Raw genomic sequence first — 27,070 nt, 5'->3', positions numbered from 1 at the left:
TGGGCCTTCCCCATCTCCCTAAAAAAACCCCAATCCCTACTCCTAGCACTTCCTAGCTCCTTTTTTTGCTTTATTTTTCTTCTGAACACTTATCACCACAGGATGTATTATGTATTTACTTCTTTCCACCAGAATCTGTGCTCCAGGAAGATTGGGATTTTACAAACTGTTTTGGTCATTGGTGTAGCACCAGGGACTAAAGTAGTGCTTGGAACACAGTGGGCATTACATAAATAACTTTGTGAATGAGTGATTAAAGCAACGGAAGACACCATTCATGTTTTCACCACAGATTAACAGTGTTTACTGAGGATCTATTAACTACAACTAGGGCTGGGTGCACAGGAAACTTCAGAGAAATATACATCATGCTGATTTCCTTCAACAAATAATTTAGGCATTATTAGCACACATACAAAAGAAATAGAAATAATTCAAAAACTTTGTAATGTACAGTTTTATGTGAAAATAGTTCTAAAGTATAGTCAGGCATTATTACGGGATTCTTCATCTAAATTAGCTGCTTTGTGGTCTAGGTGCTAATATGAAGGTAGACCTTAAAAGCAGAATTAAGTTACCTAGTGACTATGGTTAATGTCACTTTGAGAATACGTTTCCATTTTGACTTGCGGTCTCAATACGTGTGGTAAAAGAATTAGCCACAAACCAGTTAAGAACATGTAAGTGGTTTTCTCTAACTGGAAAATACTCAAAGATGCCCTACTTACGACTTATACATAGTTACCATTTTCTTATTTTCACATTTGAATTCTTATTTGGCACAAGGTTAGCACACTTTATGACAAATTCTCTGTTAATGTGTTTATGTTCCACCTTATTTCAGAAAGAATATGAGGCGAAATTGTAAACACCTGAATTTAATGGCAGACTCTGACTTCAGATACAAGCAAAGAAATTTCACTTGTTGAAATATAACAATTTTTTAAGGTTTCATTTGTATTCTTTAGAATGTTTAAAAGTCGCACGTCATGAATGATGTGGGGTCGGTGAGTCAAGGAGTCGAAAGAAAGATTTCTTGGACTCTCAAGGTCTGGCAGTAGTGCTCTTTTATTCAGAGAATGGTATGGAATAGCATGGGGACAGGACCCACGGGCAGTGAAGAGCTGCTGCCCTGAGTTGAGGGTTAGGGCTAAATTTATAAGGCATGGGTACGTGACTTATTTTTACTAGACAAAGAAAAGATGATGTAGAAAGTCATTAAATGCTTTCAGTGCAGATGGGGTCTGGTTATTGTATGGTCATATAACTTTAGATGTGAATCTGGTCATATAGATTGGCATGTAGGCCAGGATGCCCTGGGCTTCTCTCCCTGGGGCAGCCCTAATCCACACCATAAAATCCATCGGGTCATATAGATCGGCATGTAGGCCAGGTCACCTTGGGCTTCTCTACCTGGGGCAGCCTTGATCCACATCAATTAATACCTTTTAATTCATAATAATAATTGTTTGTTTAATAAGCCTTTTATTATGGGTTAGTCCACCTGTTCCCTGCTTCCTTACCTCATTTCCTATGACAACAACAACAATGTTGTATTTCTGTCCTAAAGATGAGTAAACTGAAGTATGTAGAGGGTAAGTAACTAGCTCCAAGTCCCACCACTGATCGAGGGGCAGAGCTGTGATTTGAAACTAGCGCTGCCTCTAAAACCCAAGCCCTGTGCTGTTCGTCACCATGATCTGTCCTTCTTGTCCTCTCCTGGTGTCCGTAGAGTGCTCCCTGCTCGTGACAGAGGAAAGAGGCAGCACCAGAAAATATGTACTGAGAGCTAAAAACCTGAGCTGAGTGGAGCAGCTGCTGTACCTGCACGCTCTGAACCCTGCCCCCCAGCCGCCCCCCGTGCCAGCCTCAGAGAGACCCCTTGATTGCCTGCTGAGGTTATCAGGCTCTGGTAGCGGCAATGTTTAAAATATAGATAGGTAATTTCTGTAGTATTTTGATTCACATACGCATTTATCGCTTGGTAGTGTAAGGCTGGTTCGTCCTTTCCTCCCTGGAGTTCTGTCTCAGCAGGCTTTCACTCTGGATTCCAACAGATCTGAGTGGCTGGCAAGTTGTCATCCTTGCCGGGATATTGTGGGGCTGGAGAAATTTGGGAGTTGCTGAATAGATACACAGTAGTTAACAGGACCTGAAGTGGAGCTCTTGGGATTTCATGAAATGCCAGTGATTTTTAAACTCTTTCTTCCCCACAAAGCCTATCAAGTCAGTCCTCTGGGACAGAGAGCAGTTGATGGTTCTAGATACAGACATCAGGCCAGCGCTTGCCTCAGCAGCACAAATACTGTAATTGGATCAGTGCAGAGAAGAAGACATGACCCCTGATCAAGGATGACATGCAAATGCGTGAAGCATTTCTATTCTCTAAAGACAAGAATGTAGGGTACTTGTCTTTTCCCCATTGTTCAAATTCCAAGCTTATTTTCCTTCTAAGTTAGCATGTGTATGTCAGGTTAGGTTTCACAATGCAGTACAATAATATACCGAATAGATAAAATAGAGACAGAGCCTAGACCACGGCCACAACTACCAAAACACAGAAGAAAGATAAAATAAGAAAATAATATTTTAAAAAATCCTTCACTTTCTTTTGTTGGCTTTTAAGGATGGTGGAGAGAAATTTGTTAAAAACGGCATATTGAGGCTATCAGAAAGGCAGTACGCTGTTGACCTCAATGGAGAAACTGGCATAAAGTGCTGATTTACATGGAAAGAGAACTGGGCTGTAAATATGCTATAGTTCTGGTCTCAGGCAGATGTCCAAATGCGGCTCCCAGGGAGAGCGTAGATACGGGGTGGTCGTCTGTGTGGAATAGCGATTGAAGCTAGGAAGGTGAATGAGCCAAGGGGAAGAGCAGAGGAAAAAGGCAGGTGCCGAGGGCTGCCCTCAAAGTGGTGGAGTTAGAGGAGCTGGGGGGAGAAGGCAGGTGGAGGGTCGGAGGAGAGATGTCACCAAGCAGATGTGAGAAAGAGATGAAGGAGCTCTCGCCCAGAACACAGGGTCTGGGCAGCCAAGGGGAGTAAGAATTTTAAGTAATCAAGAGAGGCAGATGCTAAAAGGAGGAGTCAGAGGACTTTGCACTGGAAAAGATGCCATTTTAGAAGAGCCGTTTCACAGGAAAAGTCAAGGCAGAAATCACAAGAGGCTTAAAGAACAAATGGAACTGTAACGATGTAATTACCAAGGATGCAGAAATTCTGACTGAGAAGCCGAAGAAGAGGAAATAAAAAGATTGGTAGTTCAAAGGGTTCCTGAAATGTAAACTCAGTGAAGTCTAGTGAAAACACTTTCCTGTTATGAATGGACCTGATTGTAGATAACAATGTTTGAGAGTCTGAGGGGCCGATCTTTATCTCCGCAGATGTTCCTCACGAGTTCTGAACCAACTGAGGGAAATCAAAGAGTCAGCAGGAGACAATCAAAATATGAAAATATTCGTATCTTAAATCTTTTATAATATGTATTCCTGATGAAGCTTGATAATGGAGCACATGGCTTTGGAATGTGGCAATGGTAAACTTTCTAATACTGATCCTCCTGGAATAAATAGGTTTCCTGCCATCGCCCCCAGTCACAGCCAGGACTGGACAATGCAGGTCCCCACACGGGGACTCGCTCCTCTAACTCTTACAGCATCTTGGAGGAGCAGACCGGAACAGGTCACCTCGGTGGTCTTTGGACTCCCGAGAGAAAAGGGGAGAGAGGAGAGGACTGAGGCTCCACCACCCAGGTCTTCATGGGGAGAGTCATCCCCAGCTTCAGGTGGAAGGGTGGGACAAGAGACAGGAGGTTTAAGGACAATCTCTCCTCACAGAAACTGGAAAAGGAGGGAAGAAACAGTCCCCAGCACTCTCCTCACCACTGCTCCCAACCCCACTCCCTAAAAAGATGGTGGAGTAGACATTTTTAAAAGATTTAAAAGAGAGGTCAAACTTTCTGACCAAAGCCAACATCAACTAATAAGATTTTACATTTTAGCCTTAACAAATAGCATTTGAAATTTTACTAAGTTTAATGGGCTGGTTAGAGACACTCAGTCACTCAATTATAGAAACTTAGATAAATATAATTTGAAGTAATAATTTAATAGTTGTCTCCGTCTCTCATTCCAAACTGGGTCTCTCCTTCTCTCTCCCCCATCCTCTTCAGCAAGAAACGACTTCCTTTCCCCGCACCCAATCAGCCCCCACATCCGGCCAAAATCCACCGAAGGGCTTTCTGACCTGCTCTGATCTACTTCAAGTTACTTCTTGCACATTCACGCTCCAGAGTATTGAACTCGTTGAACGTTCCAAAAAATGCCATGTCATTTCATTGATTTGTATTGGAACAGGCTGGGTTTTCCTGCCTGGAAGGTTGGTCTTCTCCTCCCCTCCCCTCCCCAGCTCTGCCATCCCGTCCTGACCCCCCCTCCCATTTTACCCCTCACCCTCCACCTACGTCTGGCAGCAGTGTCTGACTGAACCCTAGGCAAGGCTCCTTCGCAGAGGGTGCTCATTTATTTCAGACTACGTCCGGAGCCCACTGATCCAATAGGCGCAGCGGGCACAGTGCCCAGGGCCCTGGATACTTTTAGGAGTCCACAAAGATGTTTCATTTCACTTAAAATCAGAGGAAAAAATGAATGTCAAAGAAAATATTTTAACATGTGTAACGTTAATATTTTGCTTTTGTATGGTAAAACACAACTTATGTGAACATACGTGTGTATATATATAAACATAAAGACCTCCGCCCCACATATATACTTTTTTTTCTTGATGGAAGAGGGGGTCAAAAATACCTGGGCCCATGAAAGTCATGCTGTGGCCCTGGACAGTCTTGCATTTCTTTTTTAAAATTCTCAAAATAAAATCAATTTTGATTCAGTTTTTTCAGTAAAAGTTTGCATTCTGAAAGCAGCCTAAACAGGTAGCATCCAAAGATTGAGGAATAATTAATTCAAATCAGACATAACTGGTGATTATAATCTTTTTTTTTTTAAGTTTAGAGACAGAAGAAGAGCAAGAATATTTCACCTCAGATTATATTAACATCTCCACTGATTCATTACAAGGAGGCAAGAAGTATCTGGTTTGGGTCCAAGCTGCAAATGTGCTGGGCACAGAGAAGTCGAAACCGTTACGAGTTCACCTGGATGATATAGGTAAAGAACAAGAAAGTCTGTAATGTCTTTACAAAGAAACAATTAATTTGTGCTGACCTAGTCAAGCAAAGTCCAGGTCTGAAAGGTCCTGCAGATCATGATAAAGAAAACAAGAAACACCCATAATCTACCTGCCCAAGACAACTCAAAGATAAGGACTGCTATCGTTGCACTGTGTATCCTTCCAGTCTAATTTCTACACGGGTGTATGTGTTCTTACAAATACTTAGTGATAACTTCTTATGGTTCAGCATTATTCTAGGAGCCAAGGAGAACAAGATAGACAAGGTACCTGCTGCCCTAAATATCTTGCAATCTGCCAGAGAGGATGGAAAGAAACAAGGATTACTGTAGAGCGCTATGAGTCTAATGTTGTGAGGAGCACAACAGGCTGAAGAATTCTGCTCTAGACACAATTGTGCAAGTTATGTTTTTGTCTGGTTTTATTTTGAAAAGTTTTGCAAAATACGTAGAAGACTGTGGAGAATCATGTCGACATCCCTATGTTCACAAACCGGATTTAACAAAGGTTAACATTTTTTGCTTCAGATATTTTTAGACTTTGCCTTTTTTAACTCACAGTACGGAATAAATATTTCTATTAATTTAACCTACAATATTATTTTTAATGAATGTCTTTAGTCCCTTACTGTTGGAGATTTAGGCTGTTTTCAAATTTTCACCCTTATAAGCTATGTTGCCGTGAACAACCTTTTGGCTAAGTTTTTTCATAGTAGTTGGTTGTTTCCTCAAGATAAATTCCAAAAAGTAATTGCCCTTGAATCTTTTACACCTACATCCCAGGCCTAAAGCCACCAAGTGTGAACCACCCTTCATTTGGAGATCCCAGGGGCAATTATTCCTGTTTTATTATTAAGGGTGATTTCAGCAGGCTAACATTTACGGAGCATTTTCTTCAGTGCTAAGCGCTTTCACATACGTTATCTTATTTAGCTCTCACAGGAACCCTATTTTGTAGGAGAGACTATAATTTACACACGGGGAAACCGAGGCCAGGCAGCATTAGGAAATCTGAGACTGCAGAGCTAGGGAGCTTCTCGTTCCAATCTCCTCGACTCCTGTCCTCGGTCTTTATTTAAAAGCACATGCAATGTGTCTGACAGCTCCTGCTGATTAAGGACCTAGAGGATGTGATGCCTTCTCTTGGGGTACAACATGGGCATCTTTGGGAGATCACTGGGGTCTTCGATGGAAACTAATATCTCAGCTTCTCAACTCCCTTCTTCACAAAACCCAACTATCTCAACTAACAGGATTAGTCTAAAAATCTGTCCTTATGCTCTGGATATTGGATTTGAAAACAAACACTGCTGACTACGGTGGAATGACAACTCTATTGTATTGTATATTCTTGGAGTTATAGTTCTCTTGACCATAATCTACACATTTTTGTAAATTTACATTTTGAGGCGTAATGCTGTAATATGACCTTTCTTAAAACAGGTTCCCTTCAATGGGTTAATGACGTTTAAAGGCTATCATGTCTAGCATCATTCTGGCAATGTCATTTTTAAGAAGTAAATTATTATTAATGGTATTGCCATCATTATTATCATTGTGGTCTTATTATGATCTTAGTATCATCGTATCTATTTATTGAACACCTACTGTGTTCCAGACAATTAACATGAACATCACATTAAATTCTGGAAGCAATCATACATGGTACTACTGTGCCCATTTTATGGATGAAGAAAGAGATAAAATAATTTGCTCAAGGTCACACAGCTAGTAAGGAGGAGAGCCACATTTGGTTCCAGACTTGCGATAGGTAACCACCGCCCACCCTGTCCCCGCCCCCCCAATAAAGGGAAAGTCTCCTCTGGCCACCACCTCCAAACCTGAGTTCTCAGACTGCAAACCGGGAGCCTGTTGTTCAGAGTTGTTATTTCTCCTCCTCCTCCTCCTTTCTCACTGAACAAAATGGAAAAATACCAGTTGACAGTGTAGGAGGCTCCACCCAACAGAGCGCCAGATTCTTAATGGATGAGCTATGTTCATTCGTGACACTTTAAGAATGAGACGTTGCAAGTTAGATAAATGGACTGTTCTATGAAACAGAGGACAGAAGACTCTCCTGGGAGCCATTTGCATGTAACAGCTCCGGGATTGGGGTTTAATTAAGTTAAGGAGGCTGTGCTGAAAGGCAGGGTTGAGTTAAGAGCGCAGTAACACCGTGCCAAAAGACATGCGGGGGATACTTCAACCTGTAGAGAAATGAATTTGAATAGGAAAGCGCAGTGCTTCTGGCTGCCATTTTCAACATTAATTCTCGTCCCCATTGAATAATTATGGTAAATACATGCTTTGGGGAAGATGCCAAACGACGATAATCTGGTTCTTTATTTCAATACAAGTGGAAACTGAAAATATGGCATATATGTTGATTTGATAGTTTTGGGCTTTTTTTTCTTTTGGAATTTATAAATATTTCATGGCCAGCAAAACTGAACAATATATTGTTTATGGATAAACACATGTGAAGTAAAAAAACATAAATGAAAAGCAATAGAACCGTTACCATAAAATGAAGGATAGAAGTTTCCTCCGGTGGGCGAGGAAAGGAGGCTGGGAATGGTGTTCTGCAGCCAATCAGTCACGCCTTCCTCAGGATCTAATTGAATTTGTTTGTTTTCCAAATGCATGGCTGGTCATTTCAAAATATTTATCATTTCCTTCTTATTATAGACATTTCCTTTTGTGGTTTTATCATATGATTTATCAGATGCTAAGCTCTCTTTTATAGTTGGGTCTGGATTAGACAATTTTTTAAAAATGTAAGATCTTATGGGAATGTTTGAAACCTGGGCAATGAGAGCAAAAATACAACCTCTGGGTCTTGTGTAATAGGCTATGTGGTCAAGTACATGTTATATAACATAGGTTTATTTGAAAAAATATGAGCTCATTCAGACCTAAAGGCTTGGATCTCTACTGCGTTGGCCTGCTCTGTGCTAAACCTCCAACCTAAACCTGACTTCCTGGGATCTGCATTTCTCAGGACTGAACAGACTTTTGGCTCCTCCTCAGAGCAGTTCTCTCTGCAAAAGGGTCTCAGCATGTTTGTGCCACTACACCAGTGGAAGCCAAACTCAGAGGGGAGGCAGGAGAGGGCGGGTGATTTACCTACAGCATTGAGGGAGCCGAAATGGCCCCAACTGGTCTCATCGCCCTGCAGATCCACTTCCCTGATTCTAGAAATCTCTGAATACTGATTTCTAGGAAACCTACTATGAAACTCAGATGATAAAAGTGCAGTGCAGTAAGCTCTTTAATTAGATTAATTCTGCTACTATTACTTTTGTGTTATGCTAGGTTTAGCCCAGGGATTTTATTATAAGAATGTGCTACTAGAGAGCAAATCTTTAATTTTTATATTTCTCTATACTTTTGCACATAATTTTAGATGACAGTTATTGATAATAAAACAATAATTTTCCCAAAGAGTAGTTTATAAACTTAGAATAAATGAAAACTATTTCATAGAGAATATTAAACTGTAACAATGGTCCCTAAAAACACACAAACAGGCTCTTGAGCTCTTTGTTAAAAATACATCTAGCAAAATTATAGGTCTTCACTGTTCTATCCTGCATATAGGAGAAATGGAAAGTGCCATGGTTCTATTCTGTTCGGACAGAACAGACTCACAGTATTTACACAGTTTAGAAATCTAGAGATTCCAGTTACACCACTGTTCCCAGTACATCAAAAGAACTAGTAGGATAACCAATCAGAATTTCAGTTCCCTTCTCATAGTTATTATCATAGAACAAAGCGATAATCGGTAAAATCTTAGAGTCTTGGAGACTTGCTTTGTTCAACTCATACTTTCAAGTACAGGTTTATTTTAATGGAGAACAAAACAAGTTAGCAATAAATATAAATATTCATACAAATTTCCCTATAACACAAGAAAATCAAAATAATATTGTGAAAGGTCTCAATTTAACATCTTATCATATCAAATTCTCTGAACTGAATTTGGGATGCGAAATATCATCTCTCCCTAAAAAGATGCACAGAAGAAAGGATAACTCCTCTATAGCTTTTTCACCCTCTTCTGCTAAGAACGCCAGGCTCTGGAATTTCATTAGTTAGGATTGTAATGGGGTGGGAAGTGGGAGAAAGACAAGACCGTTAGAGTTCCATTTAAAAGAAATGGAGAATAGGCTGAATAGAATTTTACTGAATAACAGCAATTTTCTCCTACATAATAGATTAGAAAAAAGAAAAAACTCATTAATTATTCATTAGATCATGACTGTTTTTTAGTACTGTGAGTTTTAACATGTCTATATATTGATGAAAAGATATCGATTTCTCTCTAGGCAAGTTTTAAATCTGGGGTTTCGTTTCTGTTTCTCTGTTTTTCTCTAGTGATACCTTCTGCGTCCATCATTTCCGGGGCGGAGGATATAAATACTACAGTGCCCAAGACTATAATTCATTGGAATAGTCAATCAACAATCGAAAAGGTTTCCTGTGAAATGAGATACAAGGCTACAACAAACCAAACTTGGAATGTAAGCCGCCTTTCACTATTCTTTAGCATGAAAGCGAATGGAAAAAAGCCAACCAACCATCAGTGACCACAGTGGACCTGTAATGATCTATTTTACATGTTTTCATCCGATGGCTGGTGTGATATTCAATCCACTCTGGTTTTAATGATTACCATATGCTTCCAAACAGAGGTGTTTCCTAAAAGGTCCTCTTGCCTTTTGTAAATTGCTAAATGGACAAATGTCCAACCAGAAGGGATATGTCTATTTAGCTCCTTGCAATTCAGTGTCTCCAGAGTGAAATTTACATCCAGGATCACAGATGTAAAATTTAAGGATTCCATGCTAAAATTTAACAGAATCCAGGGAAATAAAAACTGAGATTTTTATTTCAAAAAGAACTTCAGATTTATGGGTGTCTCTTTTTAAATGAAAAATGTGTAGTTCAAAAATGTAAGATTTTTAGTAGCATAGGCTCAGTCTTAGATGAGCATAAGGTAAAAAGTGAAAGTCTAGACAAGCTAACCATCCTTAAATACCAACGGTAAGTTACCACGTGTCTCAAGAGAGGTGTAGGTACAAGGTTCATTAGTAAAATCATATCACACGACAGCATCTGTGAACATTATAATAAGAACTCACTACTTTGAACTATGGGGGAACCCCAGTCTGATTGAAAAAGTTCCAATTTTGGTGTATTTGAAAAGAAATGCCATTTTATTATTTTCAAATACAATAAACTGCCATTTAGTCAACATAGTTAAAGAATGGAGTCTCCAGCTTTGCTTAATTAAGAGTTATGTATCACATGAATTTACCAGTTTTCAGGGAGTTAAATGAAATGGTATGTATTTAACACTAATCTTTGGGGATTAGCGTGACTCCAAAGTCCTCTGCTGTTCCCGCCTCGTCATGCTGAGCTTCGGTTTTCCTGTAGAGCAATGGGTTTAAACAGTGTCAGGAAGGCGAGGGTACAACTCTACTGATTTCGTGATGTTCTCTAAAGATTGCTCTTCCACAGTAAATCCCTGATGTCGTCTTGTTTATTTCCTCCTGTTCACTTAGATCAGAAATGTGAACTTTATAGCTGTCTAGCTTACACTTAGATGCAAGTCCATGTTCTGTGTCCTTTGGTCAATGACTAAAGGAAGATCCTGCTGGACTCCTTGATAAAATAATTAGGGCACCTGTGTGCACAGCAACCCCACACTGAAAGCCTGGGACAAGCAAGATAAAAACAAAACAAAAACCACAGACAATCTTTTGCATATGTAAATTTTATGTAAATTTTAAACCAATATGATCGAAATTCACAGGTCTTTGATTTTGAATTAATGGGGTTTTACTCCAATAGGACACCTGTGGCCCTTGTGTAGTGTCACGGTCATAGGATGATACTGAGAATATGAGACTGCCTTATTTGGTGTAAGTAGGAGAAGGTAAGAGGCTATAAGAACATTTAGAAAATAGAAAGGAATTATATTATCAGTGTCTCTAAATCGGTTTTCAGAAACCAGCTGTTTTCCGGTTGAAACTCTTGTCTTCTGTCCCCACTGGTGTGCTACATAGGCTACTGTGAGACCTAGTAACCTAAGAGGTAAATTTGGGCTCACTTTTCAAAATCTCTTTATCGGAAGAAGGCAAATGAAGGAGCTCAGAGAATACTTGTCTCATTTAATCTTCATAACAAACTTCCATGATAGGTGGTGTCAGCTCCATTATAGAAATGAGGACACAGGGCTCGAAGGAGCTTAAGCCGAGTTCTCAAACTTACTCTGTTAGTGACTAAGTGCCTCTCACAGACCCTCCATCTCTTTGGGCACCCAAAAATATTCAGAAAATGAAAGAACAGGTTTTGATTAAAAACCTGCATCCTATCCCTTCTACCATGATTCCTCACCCAGGCAGAAAAAGGCGGATTACTATTTCCATCTGGAAAGTCCAAGTCCAGTGGGTAAGAGCCAGAGGGAAGCTTTGATTTTGACATCTACCGCCTCATCAGTTTCCTCCGGGTTACACATTGAGTGCTATCTGCCTGCGTGTGGGGAGACCGGCGGTCAGGGTCACAAAGACTGGGAGCACACACCGGACTGGAGACGTGCTCCCACCTCGGCGCTGCCTCCCTCAGATTTGCTGGAGGAGGCTCTCTGCCTCAGAGGGGCAGGCAGCGCGCAGGAAAGCCTGGCGGCTGAGCGCACAGGCTCTGGGGCACAGCCTGGCTCTGCTACTTTGTGGTTGTGCCACCGTGGGCAAGTTCCTTGTCCCCTCTGTGCCTCATTATTCTGTTACCTAAAATGGGAATAAGATAGGCACCTACTTCCTATGGTGGTGGGGACGATGAAATGATGTAAGAAGGTAGCCCAGAGCCTGGAATAGAGTTAATGTGCACTGAATGCGGCTGTTAGTGTTACTCTTTGTGTAAACCTCAAGGGGAGCCATGCCGCAGGCATGGTAGAGCAAAGGTGGCCCACCTGAAAATCAAAACCAGCGCACTGAGGGGGCTTTTCAGCCCCTTCCAGCTCAGCTGCATAAAGACCACGAGGCATCAGCCACGCCTTCAGGTGATCCTGCAAGGCCGACACCACAGAGAGAATATTTATCGACTTATTGGTCATCTTCACAAACTGTCTCCCTGTTCCCTAAAACTTGTGTCAGACTTGCACTCACCATCCTCAGCAGCAATCTTCGCCCCCTTCTGTGCCCCTACCTCGGGAGCAATCGCCATGCTGTATATACTCACCCCCCATCTCCATTTCCCCATCCTTTAACTATCGGCCCCTGGAAAACAGGGCTGGTCCATAATCATTTTTGTATCTCCACTGATTTTTATAATGTCTAGTTTATGTAGATGATATTTTGAAACATCAGCTATTAGTGTTATTATTTGCCTTTAATGGTGCCCGACAGCAGTGACGTAAGGTAGGGAAATGTTGGCTATAGGTTCCGGTAAATGGTAACTCCTTTCTCCAATTAAGCTAGACCAGGGTATTGGCAAACTTTTTATTCAAGGGCCAGAGAGTAAACATTTTAGGCTTTGAGGCCATTGGTCTCTGTCCCAGCTGCTCAACTCTGCATTTGTAGCGTGAAAGTCACCATAGAAAATAAGCAAATGAAGGGGCGTGATAAAATTTTAATTTTGGACCCTGAAATTTGAGTTTCATGTAATTTCCATGCATCATGAAATATTCTTCTTTTGACTGTCTTTCAGCCATTTAAAAATGTAAAACCCATCCTTAGCTCATGGGCTGCACGAAATCAAGCATTCATTCTTTTCCAGGAAAGGCTAACCGAACAGTCCACAGAGGAAAGGGCAAATCCTTGGTCCTTGCATTTCCAAAGTGTAAATGCTGGTGTAAGACAGAAGACTTGGAGGAACATGTGATTAGTCAAGACTAAGTTTCCCAGGCATCGCCCCCTACCTCCTCCAGCAAACACAGGGGAAACATTACCTGGGCAGAGAGAGGGGTACATTGCAGGGTCGGATAAGGGAGAGGAACCAAAAGAGTTTAGACACTAGTGGGTCACAGAGAAGGGCCCACTGGGCCATGTCCCAGGTTGGGAGTCGGAGCAAGTGGGATTGTAGAACTCTCTGCATAGATTGGAGATTCCTCTTCCCTTCACCCAAGGATGCTCCCAGACACTTAGACATAACCCTAAGGAAAGAGGTACCTCAGACTGATGGCCCCACCTTTAGAATTGAGGCTCTAAATAGAAATTAACTGCTATAAAAAATAAAGCTGTATTTCTTGCTCTCAGTATCAAACTCTTTCCATAGGCACTGTTAGGTCCAGCTCTCTCAATGTGCGTTTTAGCCTCTCAAGGATCATTTTGAGGCATCATCTTGTGCTTGCAAGGTCCTAGGCAGTCACCAGCTTTGCCTCACAGCAGAAACAACTCTGTTAACAGTTCCGTAAAATTCTTCTTTGATAAGTGGATGAGAGATGACAGATGATGAGGTGAGAGTGATGAGAGAGGGTGAGAGCGATGATAAGAGATGAGAGGATGGTGCAAAAAGACCGGGCAGTGTTCCACTCTGCTGTCTACAGGGGCGCTAGGAATCGGAATGGACTCAACAGCATTAACAACAAAAATTTCTTCTTTCTATTTTGAAACTCTGGCAGTGCTTTAGGGCATTTCTCTTCTTCAAGAGGGCTTCTCTATAAACGTAATGGCGAGAGACATATTGGAGAATAACAACTGCCCTCCAAGAGAAGCGAATATGAAGCAGAGTGCATTTGAAACTCAAACTTTCAGCACAAGTAAAATCTCTCCTGGATTCCAGGAGACCCCAGATGCCGCCAGTCATATTTACAAAGCAGGAAATTCCAAGGGCCATGGGTAAAGACATGGCTTATGGGAACTCTCAATGTTATCTTATAGGGAGCATGACATCCCCCAAATAGATATTTTCTTGAATCACGTTTTCAATGCATTGCAAGTTTTAAAGATTTACATTAAGATTTGGTTTTAACAGAAGAATCCCTAAATGAGGTTGATAACTAGCTCTTTTTTTTTTAATCTTGATAATTTCAACTTTCTCTTTTGCGAGTGTCTGGTAACTGTTTTCTCCTAGTTGCTGCATGCATAAATGCGTTTCTAGACATACGTTATGTTTTCCTTTCAACCGCGCTTCACCTTTTCAGTAAATCTGCTTATCACACAACCTACTGAAGTGCTGTGTAAATGCCTTGGTTTCTCCCCTCTCAACCAGCTCGTTCGGGGGGCGTTTTTCATTATGTTTCACAGTAGGCTGTAGCGCCCCAGAAAATGATGTATAAGTTTATCCTTCAGCTATTTTCTGCTTCTCTTCCACTGGATTTTCACAGTTCAACATTCTTAGATATTTTTTTGTCTCACGCATACATATATATTAGGCCTTATAGAATCTGCATAAATTTGCAATAAGAATCAATTTAACAGCTCAGCTTGAGTAATTTTTTCTACAAGTCATCATTAGCCAGTGAAATTATTTCATCGTTCGTGAGTAATTATTGATCTAAATATCCAGCTGCAGGGAGAGAGATCGAGAAGGAGGAAGACAGACTGGATTCAAACAATTGCTAATTGGTCCCCCACTTCCCACCCTATTAAAATAAGCTACTCCAAAATTAAGGATATGTTACGTTTTGGACTTTCTTGGGATTTAAAACCTTGAGAGAGTTGTCAAGCACAATGCAATGTGCGTTTCACTTTCTGGTTATTTATAGCCATGTTTTCTAGAAAGCACTTTATTGCTCGTCGTTTTCCCAGGGTCTAGATGAGTGCCTGGAACGTCATAGGTTCTCCATCCATTTCTGCTGAATGGAGTAATTGTTCGTTTTAAAGGCACACCGTATCATTTCATTATTGTGATTCGTCCACTTTAGGTTAAAGAATTTGACACCAATTTCACATACGTGCAACAGTCAGAATTCTACTTGGACTCAAACACTGAGTATGTATTTCAAGTGAGATGTCAAGAAACGGGTAAAATTTACTGGCAGCCCTGGAGTCCACCTTTTTTTCATAAAACACCTGATGCAGGTGAGTGTGTTTACATATTTAATCTCTTAGGCTTTTCTTTTGCCCTCTGACTCTCTTCTAAGTACATATACGTTTTTTTTCCTTGACTTCTATCAAAGTTGACTAAACCAACTAGGGCAAGTGGTAACGTTCAAATTGTTGTTTTGCTTTGATTTTGTTAAGGCTGACTACAATTTGCATAATGGCTCTCAAACATTCCTGGGCACGAAAGCCAGCTGGTACGCCTGTTTATGGTCCCTGCTTCCAGAGGGCCTGTGTCCACGGGCCTGAGGTGGGGGGACGGGAGGTGCTCAACAGTCAGCTTTTCTGCCAAACGTCCTGGGTGACTGTGGGGCTTATAATACTCTAAGACCTTGTTTTGAAAAGCATTATTAAGAGTTACATTAAACTCTTTAGGCCACGCTGATAAACTATATTCACCTAAGAGAGACACAAGTCAAATCATATCAATGAATATTGATTACCTACTATATGCAAAGCAATTAGAAAGAGTTAAAACACTTAAATATATGGGATTATTTCTGTTCTCAACAAGATCAAGTTGCCCTCTTGTTTATCTTTAGATATTTCCCTGCTCTTAATATTATTAATTTTCTATCCATTTACATATGTCATTCAATAAAATCTTAGCCAAACAGACTTCAGTTGTAAGCAAACAATAAAAGGAATCTATTGTAATTGTCATAACAATGCATAATAACTCCATGATGGCCCCATTAGGCTGGAGAGGTCTCCCTGCTGCAGGTAGCTTGTACGTTAGATTTAATTTTTTCTTTTCAGAACTGAAGGGCTTAATTATAATCACAGTATTGTTCATATCATCTTGTTATTATATAACATCTTGAAATTGTATTTTATGTTTCAAAGTACTTTGACATACATTATAAATATTGATGGCCGCCAAATAAGTAGAGGGAGCTGAAGCGGCGAAGTCTAACTACAAAGTTCTTTTGGCGCCCCCTAATGCCCAAATCTTAGAAACACATTATCCCAAGTCTCAGTTCTCTCTTTTCTTTAAAGATTGGCACCTGAGCTAAAATCTGCTGCCAATCTTCTTTTTCTTCCTCTTCTTCTTCTTCTCCCCAAAGCCCCCCACTACATAGTTGTATATTCTAGTTTGGGGTCCTTCTAGTTGTGGCATGTGGGACGCCGCCTCAGCATGGCCTGATGAGCGGTGCCATGTCCGCGCCCTGGATCTGAAATGGCGAAACCCTGGGCCGCCTAAGCAGAGGGAGCAAATGTAACCACTCGGCCCCGTGGCCGACCCCATCAGTTCTCTTTCTTAAAAGTTAGTTTTTAATTTAAAGTATTCTGTCTTCAGTTGATATTGTTAAGAATTCTTAGGACTTTACATGCCATTTTATAGTAGTTAGAATTTAGTTGATAATCCAATTATTTTAAGATGAAATCTGAAATTGTCTAGCAAGATTATTCAAATTGATACTTAACCACTTACGACGGATTACTATGAATAAGCTTGTCTGATCTTTGCATCAGCCATGTCTGGAGGTGTAATTGGAACCATTTTACAAATGAGGAAACCAAGGCACGGCTTGCTAAATAGCACGTTGCTAGTGGGTAATGGTACCTAAACTAGAACACAAATTTCCTTACTCACCACCAGCCCTCAGCAATTTCTTTTTAACCAATTACAACAAAGTGGAGGAGCAGCTGCCTAAAGTGTCTTGCCAGTTAAGTACAGGACCACAGGCGTTCTCCCTTGGAGGTAAAGGTCGTAAGCCCCCAGGGGAAGGGTGCAGGAGCCCCACAGCCACCCTGTCTACATGTACAGTCTTTGTTTCCAAAGGAAAAAATCACTGAAGAGGCAAAGACACCACTTAAAATTAGATATCCCTGAAAAGTTGCTTCTATCCAAGTTTAACATGTCATCAAAGAGGAACCATCAACACATTCCTTTCTAAGACACATGAAACGAGAGACAGTGAAAGTGTGTTGGGGAAAGTGCTAATATTAAATCTTTTTGAAAATTCATCTTTTTTCTGCTTGTAAAAGCAATGCAAGTTTATTGTAATTTATAGCCTAGATATAACTGCTGTTTATATTTTAATGGATTTAATACTGTTTTTTTCCTATGCACACATTTTTTTAATGATTGTTGCTGTGGTGTCTATACTGTTTTATATCCTGATTTTCTTATTTAATCTATCTTGTGGAGTTTAAAAACCTATTTAATGGCTGCACAGCATTCCAGTTTATGGATGTACTATAATTTATTTAATCATTTACCTATTTTAGCAATATCTAGGTTATTGCATTTTTTTCATTATCAATCAACTTCTTTAAATAGCTTTGTATATAAACTCTCCTTATGTCTTTAGGTCTTATTGACTCAAGACTTAAGCACATTGTAAGATGCTTGATGTAAATTGCCAAACAGCTTTTTAGCAAATCTTTAATATCAATTGCTTTTTAAAAAGGTATCCATGGAGAGACAGTCGCTCATTTAGTCATTCGTGAAGCGTTCATTTAGCCTCTACTGTGCACCAGGCACTTGCTAAGTATTTGCAGAACCTCAGTGAGCAAAGGAAAGAGAGATCGCTTAATTCTGGAGAAGGCAGTCAACAAAAAAAATAATAAAGTAAATTACGTAGTATTACAAATAAAGATATAAATGAAAGCAGTAAGAATCAGACCTCACAACTGGACTTTGAATTGTTTCGCAATTGAAAAAATAAAAAATGCAGTTCTGTGACACTTTAGTTAATCGACTTGTTTGATAATGGGGTTTTTGCCCAGTCAAACTTTCCCAGTGATTAATTAAAGGTTTATTTGTTTACGAAGAAACACAGCCCAGGCAATAGTGCTCCCTCCATGCAAGAATCTCCTGTTTTGTTCTGTAAAATTCTTACACGTGTATCACTGAGTTTATCCATCCCAAAACAATGCGCTTTCAAAATTTATGCCCAGATGGCACCAGAGGGCAAACCACGAAGTGGGTATGGCTTGTCGGTGGGCCCTCCACGTTCTCCTGGGTCACCCTACCTCTGGAGAGTGCCTGTCCTTGGCGTTTAAAGACCTGGTCTCCAAGAGAAACGGAACAAACTCAATTAGAGTGAGGGTTAAATGACTTATGAGACTTACTCTCTTATGCTTCCTTGGAGTGGTCAGACTTTAATGGAAAACAAAGCCTTACACGAAAAAAGAAAAAGAAAAACTCAGTGTCTTAGAATGTAACATCAGGCTTTAGCAAACACACAAGAGAAGTTTCTCTGGGTTAGAGACTCATATTTTCCTATCCTGGTACAATAGCAAGAAGCTAATTCAGTGACTGAACCCAGGGAGACTTCAGGATAACAAATAATAATCGATAACCTTGACTGGAGGCTCCCTGAGTGTTAGGCACTGTGATAAGCATTTTACATGTGAACTGTCATTTCCTCATCACTGCAGCCCTATAAAATCATTATTCCCATTGTGCAGATGAAGAAGGTGAGGCCCAGGGAGATTAAGCGTTTTCCCAAATGTTATAAAGCTGGTAAATGGTAGAGCCAGGGCATAATCAGGCTGTGGGATTCCAGCACCCCCACTCTAGCTCTGCGGTTCTCCTTCCCAAGAGACCCAGGAGGGTCCCAAGTCAGCCTCCCGTCAGCCACCTCACCAAATCCTCCTCCACACATTGGCTATAATAAAATTATGCCAAAAGATCTTCATTTTTCTTGTACTGTTTGTTATGAAAATGTGAACAACTATTAACCATAAGATGCTATCAACTATTTCGAAATCCTTTGGCATGAATACAAGACGTGGAAGCAGATTTGGGTTAGGGCAATGAGAATGAAACCACAGGACTCCAGGAACCTTGGGACTGGATAAGGCAGTCTGAAATGAGGACAGAGTACAGGGCGAACAGGTGGCCCTGCCCAAGACAGGACCACTGCAGGGCAATTCATAATGTGTTTTTCCAGTGGCCCTGGTCCAGTAAAGTGTCTAGAAAGCAGTGTTTCTCAGACTGGGGTCTGTGGGCCACCTGCATCTGAAATGCTTGAGAACCAGTTTTAAACGCAGACTCCTGAACGTCTTGCCGAGCGATTCCTTGGCAGTGAGGTGAAGGAACCACTGCTCCAGAGGGCACTCTTTAAGAGGGAGAAGTGTCATGAAGGATGGCATAGGGGGTGGGCAGGAAATGTGGACAGAGTGAGGGAGACCTGATTGCTGAAGCCATTGCCTTAGTGGTGATGGTTTGGGGAGCAGGAAAGGGTGGGCATGTAAGAGCCTCAGGCCATTATCTCTTGTACCATCTGGTCACCTCTCTGCTTCCTCCTCCTCCTGCCCACCACTTCCTGAGTCGCTGATCGTCCCAGCCCACCTCAGCAGCTAGGAGCCCCAGAAGCACAGGACGTGGGACTATGAATACGACGTCCCACGTTACCCCTCTGCCCTCTGGTTGTGAGGTTTCAGCTGAGGCTGAGAACCACCCAGGGCTGTGGTCGGAGTTTCTAGACCTCCAACCCGGACGGTCACTGTAAAAATCCCTGGGCTCTTTACACAGTATGGAAAGAGCCCCAAAGGGGAAAAGATAACCTGTCACCGTAGAAAACCAACGCTGAAAACGTGAAAGTCAGCTCCCTAAATTCACCACTGCCGATGTAAAAAGGTGAGAAGAGGGCTCCTAGGTAGGAGTGTTGCTCAGTTCTGCACTGTGATACGGGTCCCTTCGTGATGAGAAAAGGTGCAAACTCCATAATCCCTCTGATGACAAGTCAGAGGCCTGAGGGAAGGGTAGTCACATTTCATAATGACTAATTAACTTGCTGGAATTGCTACCTGCAGTAGAAAAGTTTCCCAGAGAAATCGTATTATTCTTTTTTTGACAATTCTCCAAAGGAAGGCAAGTATGAGCAAGATATTAAACCACATTGTACTTTGTTCTCACAAAATACTAGTGGTTGTTGCATTACCAATGACTCCTTAGAGATTCTTATTAATTTTTCAGGACTTCAGGACATTTAGTGGCTAAAAGAGCAAAAACAAATGTTATGTCAAATGGAACTAAATATAGGTGATATTAGGTATAACACAAATTAGAGGGTGGCACCCAGAATGTACTTTTCAAAAATTCCATTATTTATAATTAGAGATTTCTGATTCATTCATATTGAGATGGGTTATAAATTTGTAGATTCATGGTTATTAAACAGACACACAGTTTTCCTTGAAGTACTAATCATTTTAAACCTTTGTCTGGATTTATTTAATCTTCTTCATGTCCTGTGCCTAATAAATCACCAGGGTTCTATAGAATAAAAAACAGCTCATCAGAGTTTCACAATCTCTCTGAGGTTTGCAATATCCACCTATAAGGAACAAAGATTATGCTTTTCTATGAGGAAGGAGTCATCTCCTGTATTAGTTTCCTTTGCTGCTGTAACAAGTTATCACAAACTTAGTGGCTTGAAATACAAATGTATTGTTTATAGTTCTGAAAGTCAGAAATCCAAACTCCGTATCAGTGGGCTAAAATCAAGGTATCCGCAGGGCCATGTTCCTTCTGGAGCTCTGGGAAAGAATCAGTTTCATTGCCTTTTCCAGATTCTGGAGGCTGCCTGAGTTTCTTGGCCCCATCTTCATCTTCAAATCCAGAAGCATAGCATCTTCCCATCTCTTTCTCTGACTCTGACCCTCCTGCCTTCTTCTTAAAAGGACCCTTGTGATTTCACTGGACCCACTCCTGTAACCTAGGATAATCTCGCCATCTCAAGTCCCCTTTGCTATATCAAATAATCTGTTCATAGGGTCTGGGATTAGGACGTGGACACCTTTTGGGGGGATGTCATTATTTGTCCTACCACATCTCCTCACTTATCCTCTCACCATATGCTATTGCAATTTCTACCAGTCATTGTGATTAAGAGCAAGCAAAAGAAATCAACTCCGGTTCTCTGAAGCAGAGAGGGAATTATTAGAAACATAGCTGGAAACAGGTAGGAAAGCTGGCAAAGTGGTCGTAAACAGTATCCAAGGGAGAGCAGGAGCCAGAACCACAGCCGGAATCGCTGCCTAGGAAGAATCTGGTGAGGACTCTGCCCCTGGCACTGTGTTCACTGCCACAGCCTGCTCTGTGCCCTGGACACCTCGCTGGTGCTGCTGTCACCAGACCTTAGACAAAGCTGCTGCTAGACGGGATTTCCTGGAGCTGTGTGTCCTGTGTGAGCGGGAGACGAGGGCATCTGGTGGGCCAGGCTGAGGTCGTCAGCTTGTAGCTACTTGCTAGCCATGGGGGGAGGGAGTCTCCGCTCCAGTGAGGCTTCCACAGCGGGAAAGCCTTACCTGCCTCTTCCCTATTTTATGATGCCCACAAAGAAGCATGTCGTGTGCAGAGCAACTAAAATATGGCGAAAGTCCGCTAGACTGTTCCCACTCAGGAAGAGGTACATCTTATGCTTCAGAGCAAGGCTGCACCTTGGAAGAATCTCCAACCACTGGGTAAAACTAGGAAGCTGCCCATTCTTGCATGCAGAGTTCTGCTACACTTTGACATCAGTCCCACACCTCTGTGTGGTCCATGTTACTTAGGGAAGTTTCCTGGTGCCTGCTGCTTTTTGTCTTTTCCTCCTCTGCTTCTTTCTCTTTAACAATATGATTGCCAGACATATATTTCTTACTTTCTTCTCCCTAACGTACCGAGTACTCACAGCCTGGAGTATAAGCCTGAGGAGAATCCCGCGACCCTGTCTAGGCACACCCTCCCCTCCTTATATCCAAGGGTGGCAGTGCAACATGTCAAATGACTCATAGTTTGACTTGTTTTTCAAGGTGTGGGAATGAGTTTGTTCTCCCCGGGCTTCTGCAGCCATTGTCTTCTGCTTTGCCAACTGATGCCAGCTAGTGGCAAATCTTTATCCTCAGCCCAGTAGGGCTGAATTCCAACCACAGAGCTAAGCTGGCCTGGGGAGATAGCACTTAAATACTATGAAACAACTGAGATATTAGAAGAAGGAGATTAGAAAGAGAGAAACCAAAGGAAAGTTTATGTTTTAAGAAAAATAGGACAGAAAAAAACTCCCAAAATTTGAAAAGCACACCCTTTGTCTCTTTTAATCTGACTCCTCTTTCTTGAATATCTAGACCCTGAAAGAAGGGCCTAGAGGGTCCCATGTCAGCTCTGGTCAAAGCCTTTAAGATACAGGCCTTGGTCAGCGTGGCTTTGAGACCACGATTGACAAAGGCAAAAGCAAATAAAGAAGCCTTGTGAATGTCTATATCCTCTGGCTCAGGAGTTCCACTTACGGAAATCTAGCCCTTAGGAAATAAGCAGAGACCTCGAAAGGACATTTATGCACAATGATGTTTATCCTAAGCTACTTATAATGGTAAGAATTTGGAAACAATCTAAGAGCCCAATAATAGCTGTAGCTAACACTAAGTAAACTTTCAATTTGTGAAGGCATGGTACCGAGTGCTTGAGGCGAACTGCCCTCAGACCTCAGGAGTAAGTGCTGTTATCATCCAATTTTACAGATGAAGAAAGTGAGTCACAGAGTGGTGGAGCAACTTCCCCAGGGCCGTGCAACTCCGAGCGGTGGAGCCGGGACTTGAACTGAGTTTTGTCTGAGTCCAAATCTGGTGTTTGAAACCGGCAAGCTATCAGTTTCTCAATAAAGGGCTGATTGAATAAATACAGTGCAAATGATGAAATATTAAATCACCATTAGTATGACGGTTCTGAGCAATTCTTAATAAAATGAGGAAATGTTCATGACATAATATTGAAAGAAAAAACAAGACAACATTTAGTGAAGAGCATGATTTCTACTAGGGGCGCAGACATACACAAATGTAGAAAAATGGCTGTGTCTAGTTTGGGAACAATGATAAAATTGTACTTTCTTCTCGATACCCTTCTATACTTTCAAGCATCCTACAATTAGCATGTATTGCTTGTATAATCAAGGAAAATAGTTGGTTGTCAGAAGAAAATAACTCTAGACTAAAAGATTCTAGAAATCAGTGCTAATTGGCTTGGGCCAACCATAGCCCATTGTGGTGGGGTGCCTCCTACACTGTGGCACGCCCCCAGGAGAGCCAGGGACAAGCCTTAGCACGGGAGCCTGGAGCCATCCTGCTGCGGAAGTGAGGTGATAAGTACGGGGGCCAGTGACCAGCACAGACACTGTCAGAACTGGATGGGAATTGTCAGTCTTCGACCCTGACCCGGGTGACTCTGGGCAAGTCATTTACCCTTTCCACAACTTAGTTTCCGCTCCCGTAAAATGAGGACAATAGTCTTATCTACCTGATTAGGTTGTTGTAAGCATTCAGAGAAGGAGAACAGGTCAAGTCTAGTACATTACCAGGAACATACTTAGTCCCCAGTAAATGGTCGCTTAAAAAGAAAAGCAAAACTCGCTTTGCCCCGTGGCGGCGGACACAGAGGGAAGGGCTGGGAAGACTGATTATCACCCTAAGGAACAGATGGAATGCATTATCACTAAAACCAAGGCCTTTTGTGCAGATTTGATTAAATTAGGCTGGTATTTGATGGGCCACAGAATATTGTTATGTTATGCTTCTAGCTCTGTCCAGGAATAAGGAACTACATATTTTTTTGTTTGAAACCACTCTAAGTTCCCTCTGAGCACATTATCTTCTCGAAGACCAACTCTAAAGTCCAATGTCAGTGTGTATAAGTTATATAAACATTCTTACCATATTACAGATGATTTGGGATTTCTGAGTATACTCAAGTACGTGCTGTGGAGTAAGAAGCACAATTTAATGTTCTACAGGCACAGACGGGTCTCATCATGGACATAACTCCACAGACATTAAATAAATAATGAAAATGTCATGAGATTTTCCTGGCACATTAAGCAATACACCGATGACTGGAGCTGATATAAACAACGTTTTTCAGCTGTAAAGGCTCTGTGTGTGTACACCATTCTGTGTTTGTGAATGCCTTTGTGTGTTAATATTCTTGGAAATACTATAAAATACTAATAGCAAGTGAATTAAGGGGATGGGATTAGGGATAGTTCTTTCTCTTTCCTGTTTATTTTTCCTGTTAAAATTCTTTTCTATATTATAGCTACTGCTTTTATAATGAAAAATGTTAACTATGATTTTAAAAGAAGTGACCTAGGGTGCTGGCCTTGTGATGTAGTGGTTAAGTTCACCCGCTCTGCTTTGGTGGCCTGGGGTTTCCAGGTTTGGATCCCAGGCACAGACCTACACACCACTTGTGAAAGCTATGCTGTGGTGGCATCCTACATACAAAATAGAGAAAGACTGGCACAGGTGTTAGCTCAGGGCCAATCTTCCTCACAAGAAAAAGAAAGAAAGAAAGAAAAAGAAGTGACCTAGCCACTTGGTGGCAGTATGCTGTGAAGAATATAGTCTATATGGCTTCATTTCAGTCCTATGCTTGAAAATTTTGTCATCGGGCTGGATTTCTTCTCTGACAATCTTGCTTACAAACTGTGTCACTTCAGGTATCTGATTCTCTGTGAAATTACCCTGTGATAATTAAGCATCTCTTTTTTTTTTTTTTTAAAGATTTTATTTTTTTCCTTTTTCTCCCCGAAGCCCCCAGGTACATAGTTGCATATTCTTAGTTGTGGGTCCTTCTAGTTGTGGCATGTGGGACGCTGCCTCAGCGTGGTTTGATGAGCAGTGCCATGTCCGCGCCCAGGATTCGAACTGACGAAACACTGGGCCGCCTGCAGCGGAGCGCGTGAACTTAACCACTCGGCCATGGGGCCAGCCCCAAGCATCTCTTTTAAATGTCTTTAATTTAATCTAATTTAAATTAATGCAGTTGGTTAATTTGAAACTATGATAACAAAAAGATCCTAAAGGAAGATGATATTTTTTTCTATTAGGACTAATAAAGCCTTATTCAGATGTGAAAATTATCTTTATGTGATGCAAATTAATAACCAAATTTCAATGCCAAATAACCTCCTGCAGTTTATACAAGAGAATTACACTAAACTGTATTTTTAAAAAGAATACTCCATATTTATATATTTACTTATTTATTTTTTGATGAGGAGTACTGTTGCCGAGCTAACGTCTGTGCCAATCTTCCTCTATTTTTATGTGGGACGCTGCCCCCTCATGGCTTGATGAGCAGTGCTAGGCCCACACCCAGGTCCTAAGCCGCCAACCCTGGGCTGCCAAAGCAGAGTGTGAAAACTTAACCACTACACCACTGAGCTGGCTCCTTACTAACCTGGACCGACAGCACCATGTATTACTTTTAAATAAAAACGCTAATTTTAAAATAATGAAAGTGAAAACAAAAATAATCCAGCAATTTACACTATAAACCCATGATCTTGCCAAACCAAAAATTGTTTTACACTTTAATGTAATATTTCTATTCTTAAAATTTCAGAGTAACACAGACTCCTGCTTGGGCTCCCTGAGAATGAGCTTAAACCTGTAAAACAATAATTTAGGTGAAAAAACCTGGCTGTTGGCCATTGGAGCACAACCTTGCTCCCTCGCAGTTCAATGGAACCACATACTTGGGAACAAAAGAGACTTAGTGAAGCACTGAGAAGCTGAAAAGAATTTCTGATTTGTCACAATTCACAGTGAAACATTGTCCTCTTGCTGCAGAGAAGCCAGAATAAAAACACAGGAAAGAGCTTTCGGTTTTTCTGATGTTATCTTCTAAAATCTCCCACTCATTGTTCTTAGAAAACTTCCCTTCCACTGAGCCTGTGCCTACACTCAGATCAGACTTTTTCAAAAATTTCCAAAGACCTGTAGGAACCTTTTTATTGGAACTCTATGATATTTTTCTCAAAGAGAGTTGCCCAGGCCACATAGCTCATTATACAGGCCTGCGATATCTCGGTGGCAGTTAAGGACGCTTCAAGTTGTGATTTCTCCCTGGCCCCAAAAGTAATTCTTTAAAAAGAATTGGAAGACTGAATAAATAGGGCTTGAGGCACTCTTGGGACTCCAGAGCTTAGAACCATTTTCAGGAATGTCGTCTGCCAGCTGGGAGAGTCACGTCCTCGACGTCACCATCGACAGCTTTTAATTATCAGGAGAGAGGAGATGGGTAAGGAAGCTCCAGGATTCTTTTGAGTTCAGACTAAAAGCGAGTTAGCTGCCAAGGCTGGTCACCCCACCCTGGTCAGAAGCTTTCATCAGCAGTGTCCTGACAGCCTTTATGACTAGACAGGGCTGGCCAGGATCCTTGCCAGCGGGAAAGGAGCAGAGGGAAGTCATTAATGGCATTCCATCCCTGTGTTACATCCTCAAAGTGGCTACTAATCAAAACTGGTCTTCTTATGTGGAACCAAGATGCTGTTCCCCAACAGCATCTCAAAGACAGTGCAGCGGCCGGCCCGGAGGTGCAGCGGTTAGGTGCGCACGTTCTGCTTTGGTGGCCTGGGGTTCACCGGTTCGGATCCCAGGTTCAGACATGGCACCGCTTGGCAAGCCATGCTGTGGTAGGCATCCCACATATAAAGTAGAGGAAATGGGCATGGATGTTAGCTCAGGGCCAGTCTTCCTCAGCAAAAAGAGGAGGATTGGCAGCAGTTAGCTCAGGGCTAATCTTCCTCAAAAGAAAAAAAAAAAAAAGACTGTGCAAAGGCAGAAGTGACACGTCTTGGAGACTCTTAAGGAACCTGAACTTTATTGCACCGTCTACTGGAAGGAATCAAGCAGAGACCAGTTATGGTGCATTTTTCTGGCTCAGTGAATGAAATAAAGCTCCTCGCTATTTGCTGCCTAGGAGCCTCACGAAATTAGTGGGCACGCTTTGAAGGTTTACAAACCCTAGGTAGTTTTTATCGTCCTCTCAGTGTCTCCCCCTTAGGATTTACCCAATTAAATAGAAAGAAGACGGGACACACATTCTTGGAGGCC

At 41.5% G+C, this 27,070-nt stretch overlaps 1 protein-coding gene and 1 non-coding gene across 4 annotated transcripts in view; both read left to right on the top strand.

Moving 5' to 3' along the window:
• Positions 1 to 27,070, top strand: part of IL23R (interleukin 23 receptor) — a 54,059-nt gene that overhangs the window by 17,361 nt on the left and 9,628 nt on the right. For 2 of the 3 annotated variants that reach the window (XM_023641892.2, XM_070267498.1), the window contains exons 5-7: positions 5,008 to 5,168; positions 9,570 to 9,715; positions 15,061 to 15,217. In XM_023641892.2, the coding sequence (XP_023497660.2) occupies positions 5,008 to 5,168; positions 9,570 to 9,715; positions 15,061 to 15,217 (464 nt within the window). Of the gene's footprint in view, positions 1 to 3,383; positions 3,536 to 4,171; positions 4,378 to 5,007; positions 5,169 to 9,569; positions 9,716 to 15,060; positions 15,218 to 27,070 lie in introns of all 3 variants that reach the window. The other variant, XM_070267499.1, reaches the window with a different exon arrangement.
• Positions 2,282 to 2,387, top strand: LOC111773685 (U6 spliceosomal RNA). The gene has a single exon (XR_002808380.1). It is a non-coding gene; the product is annotated as a U6 spliceosomal RNA (small nuclear RNA).

This window comes from Equus caballus, chromosome 5 (genome assembly GCF_041296265.1).
Source record: "Equus caballus isolate H_3958 breed thoroughbred chromosome 5, TB-T2T, whole genome shotgun sequence".
Classification (NCBI taxonomy): Eukaryota; Metazoa; Chordata; class Mammalia; order Perissodactyla; family Equidae; genus Equus; species Equus caballus.
The sequence above is the reverse complement of the archived record's forward strand: the minus strand, read 5'-3'. Positions and strand labels throughout refer to the sequence as shown.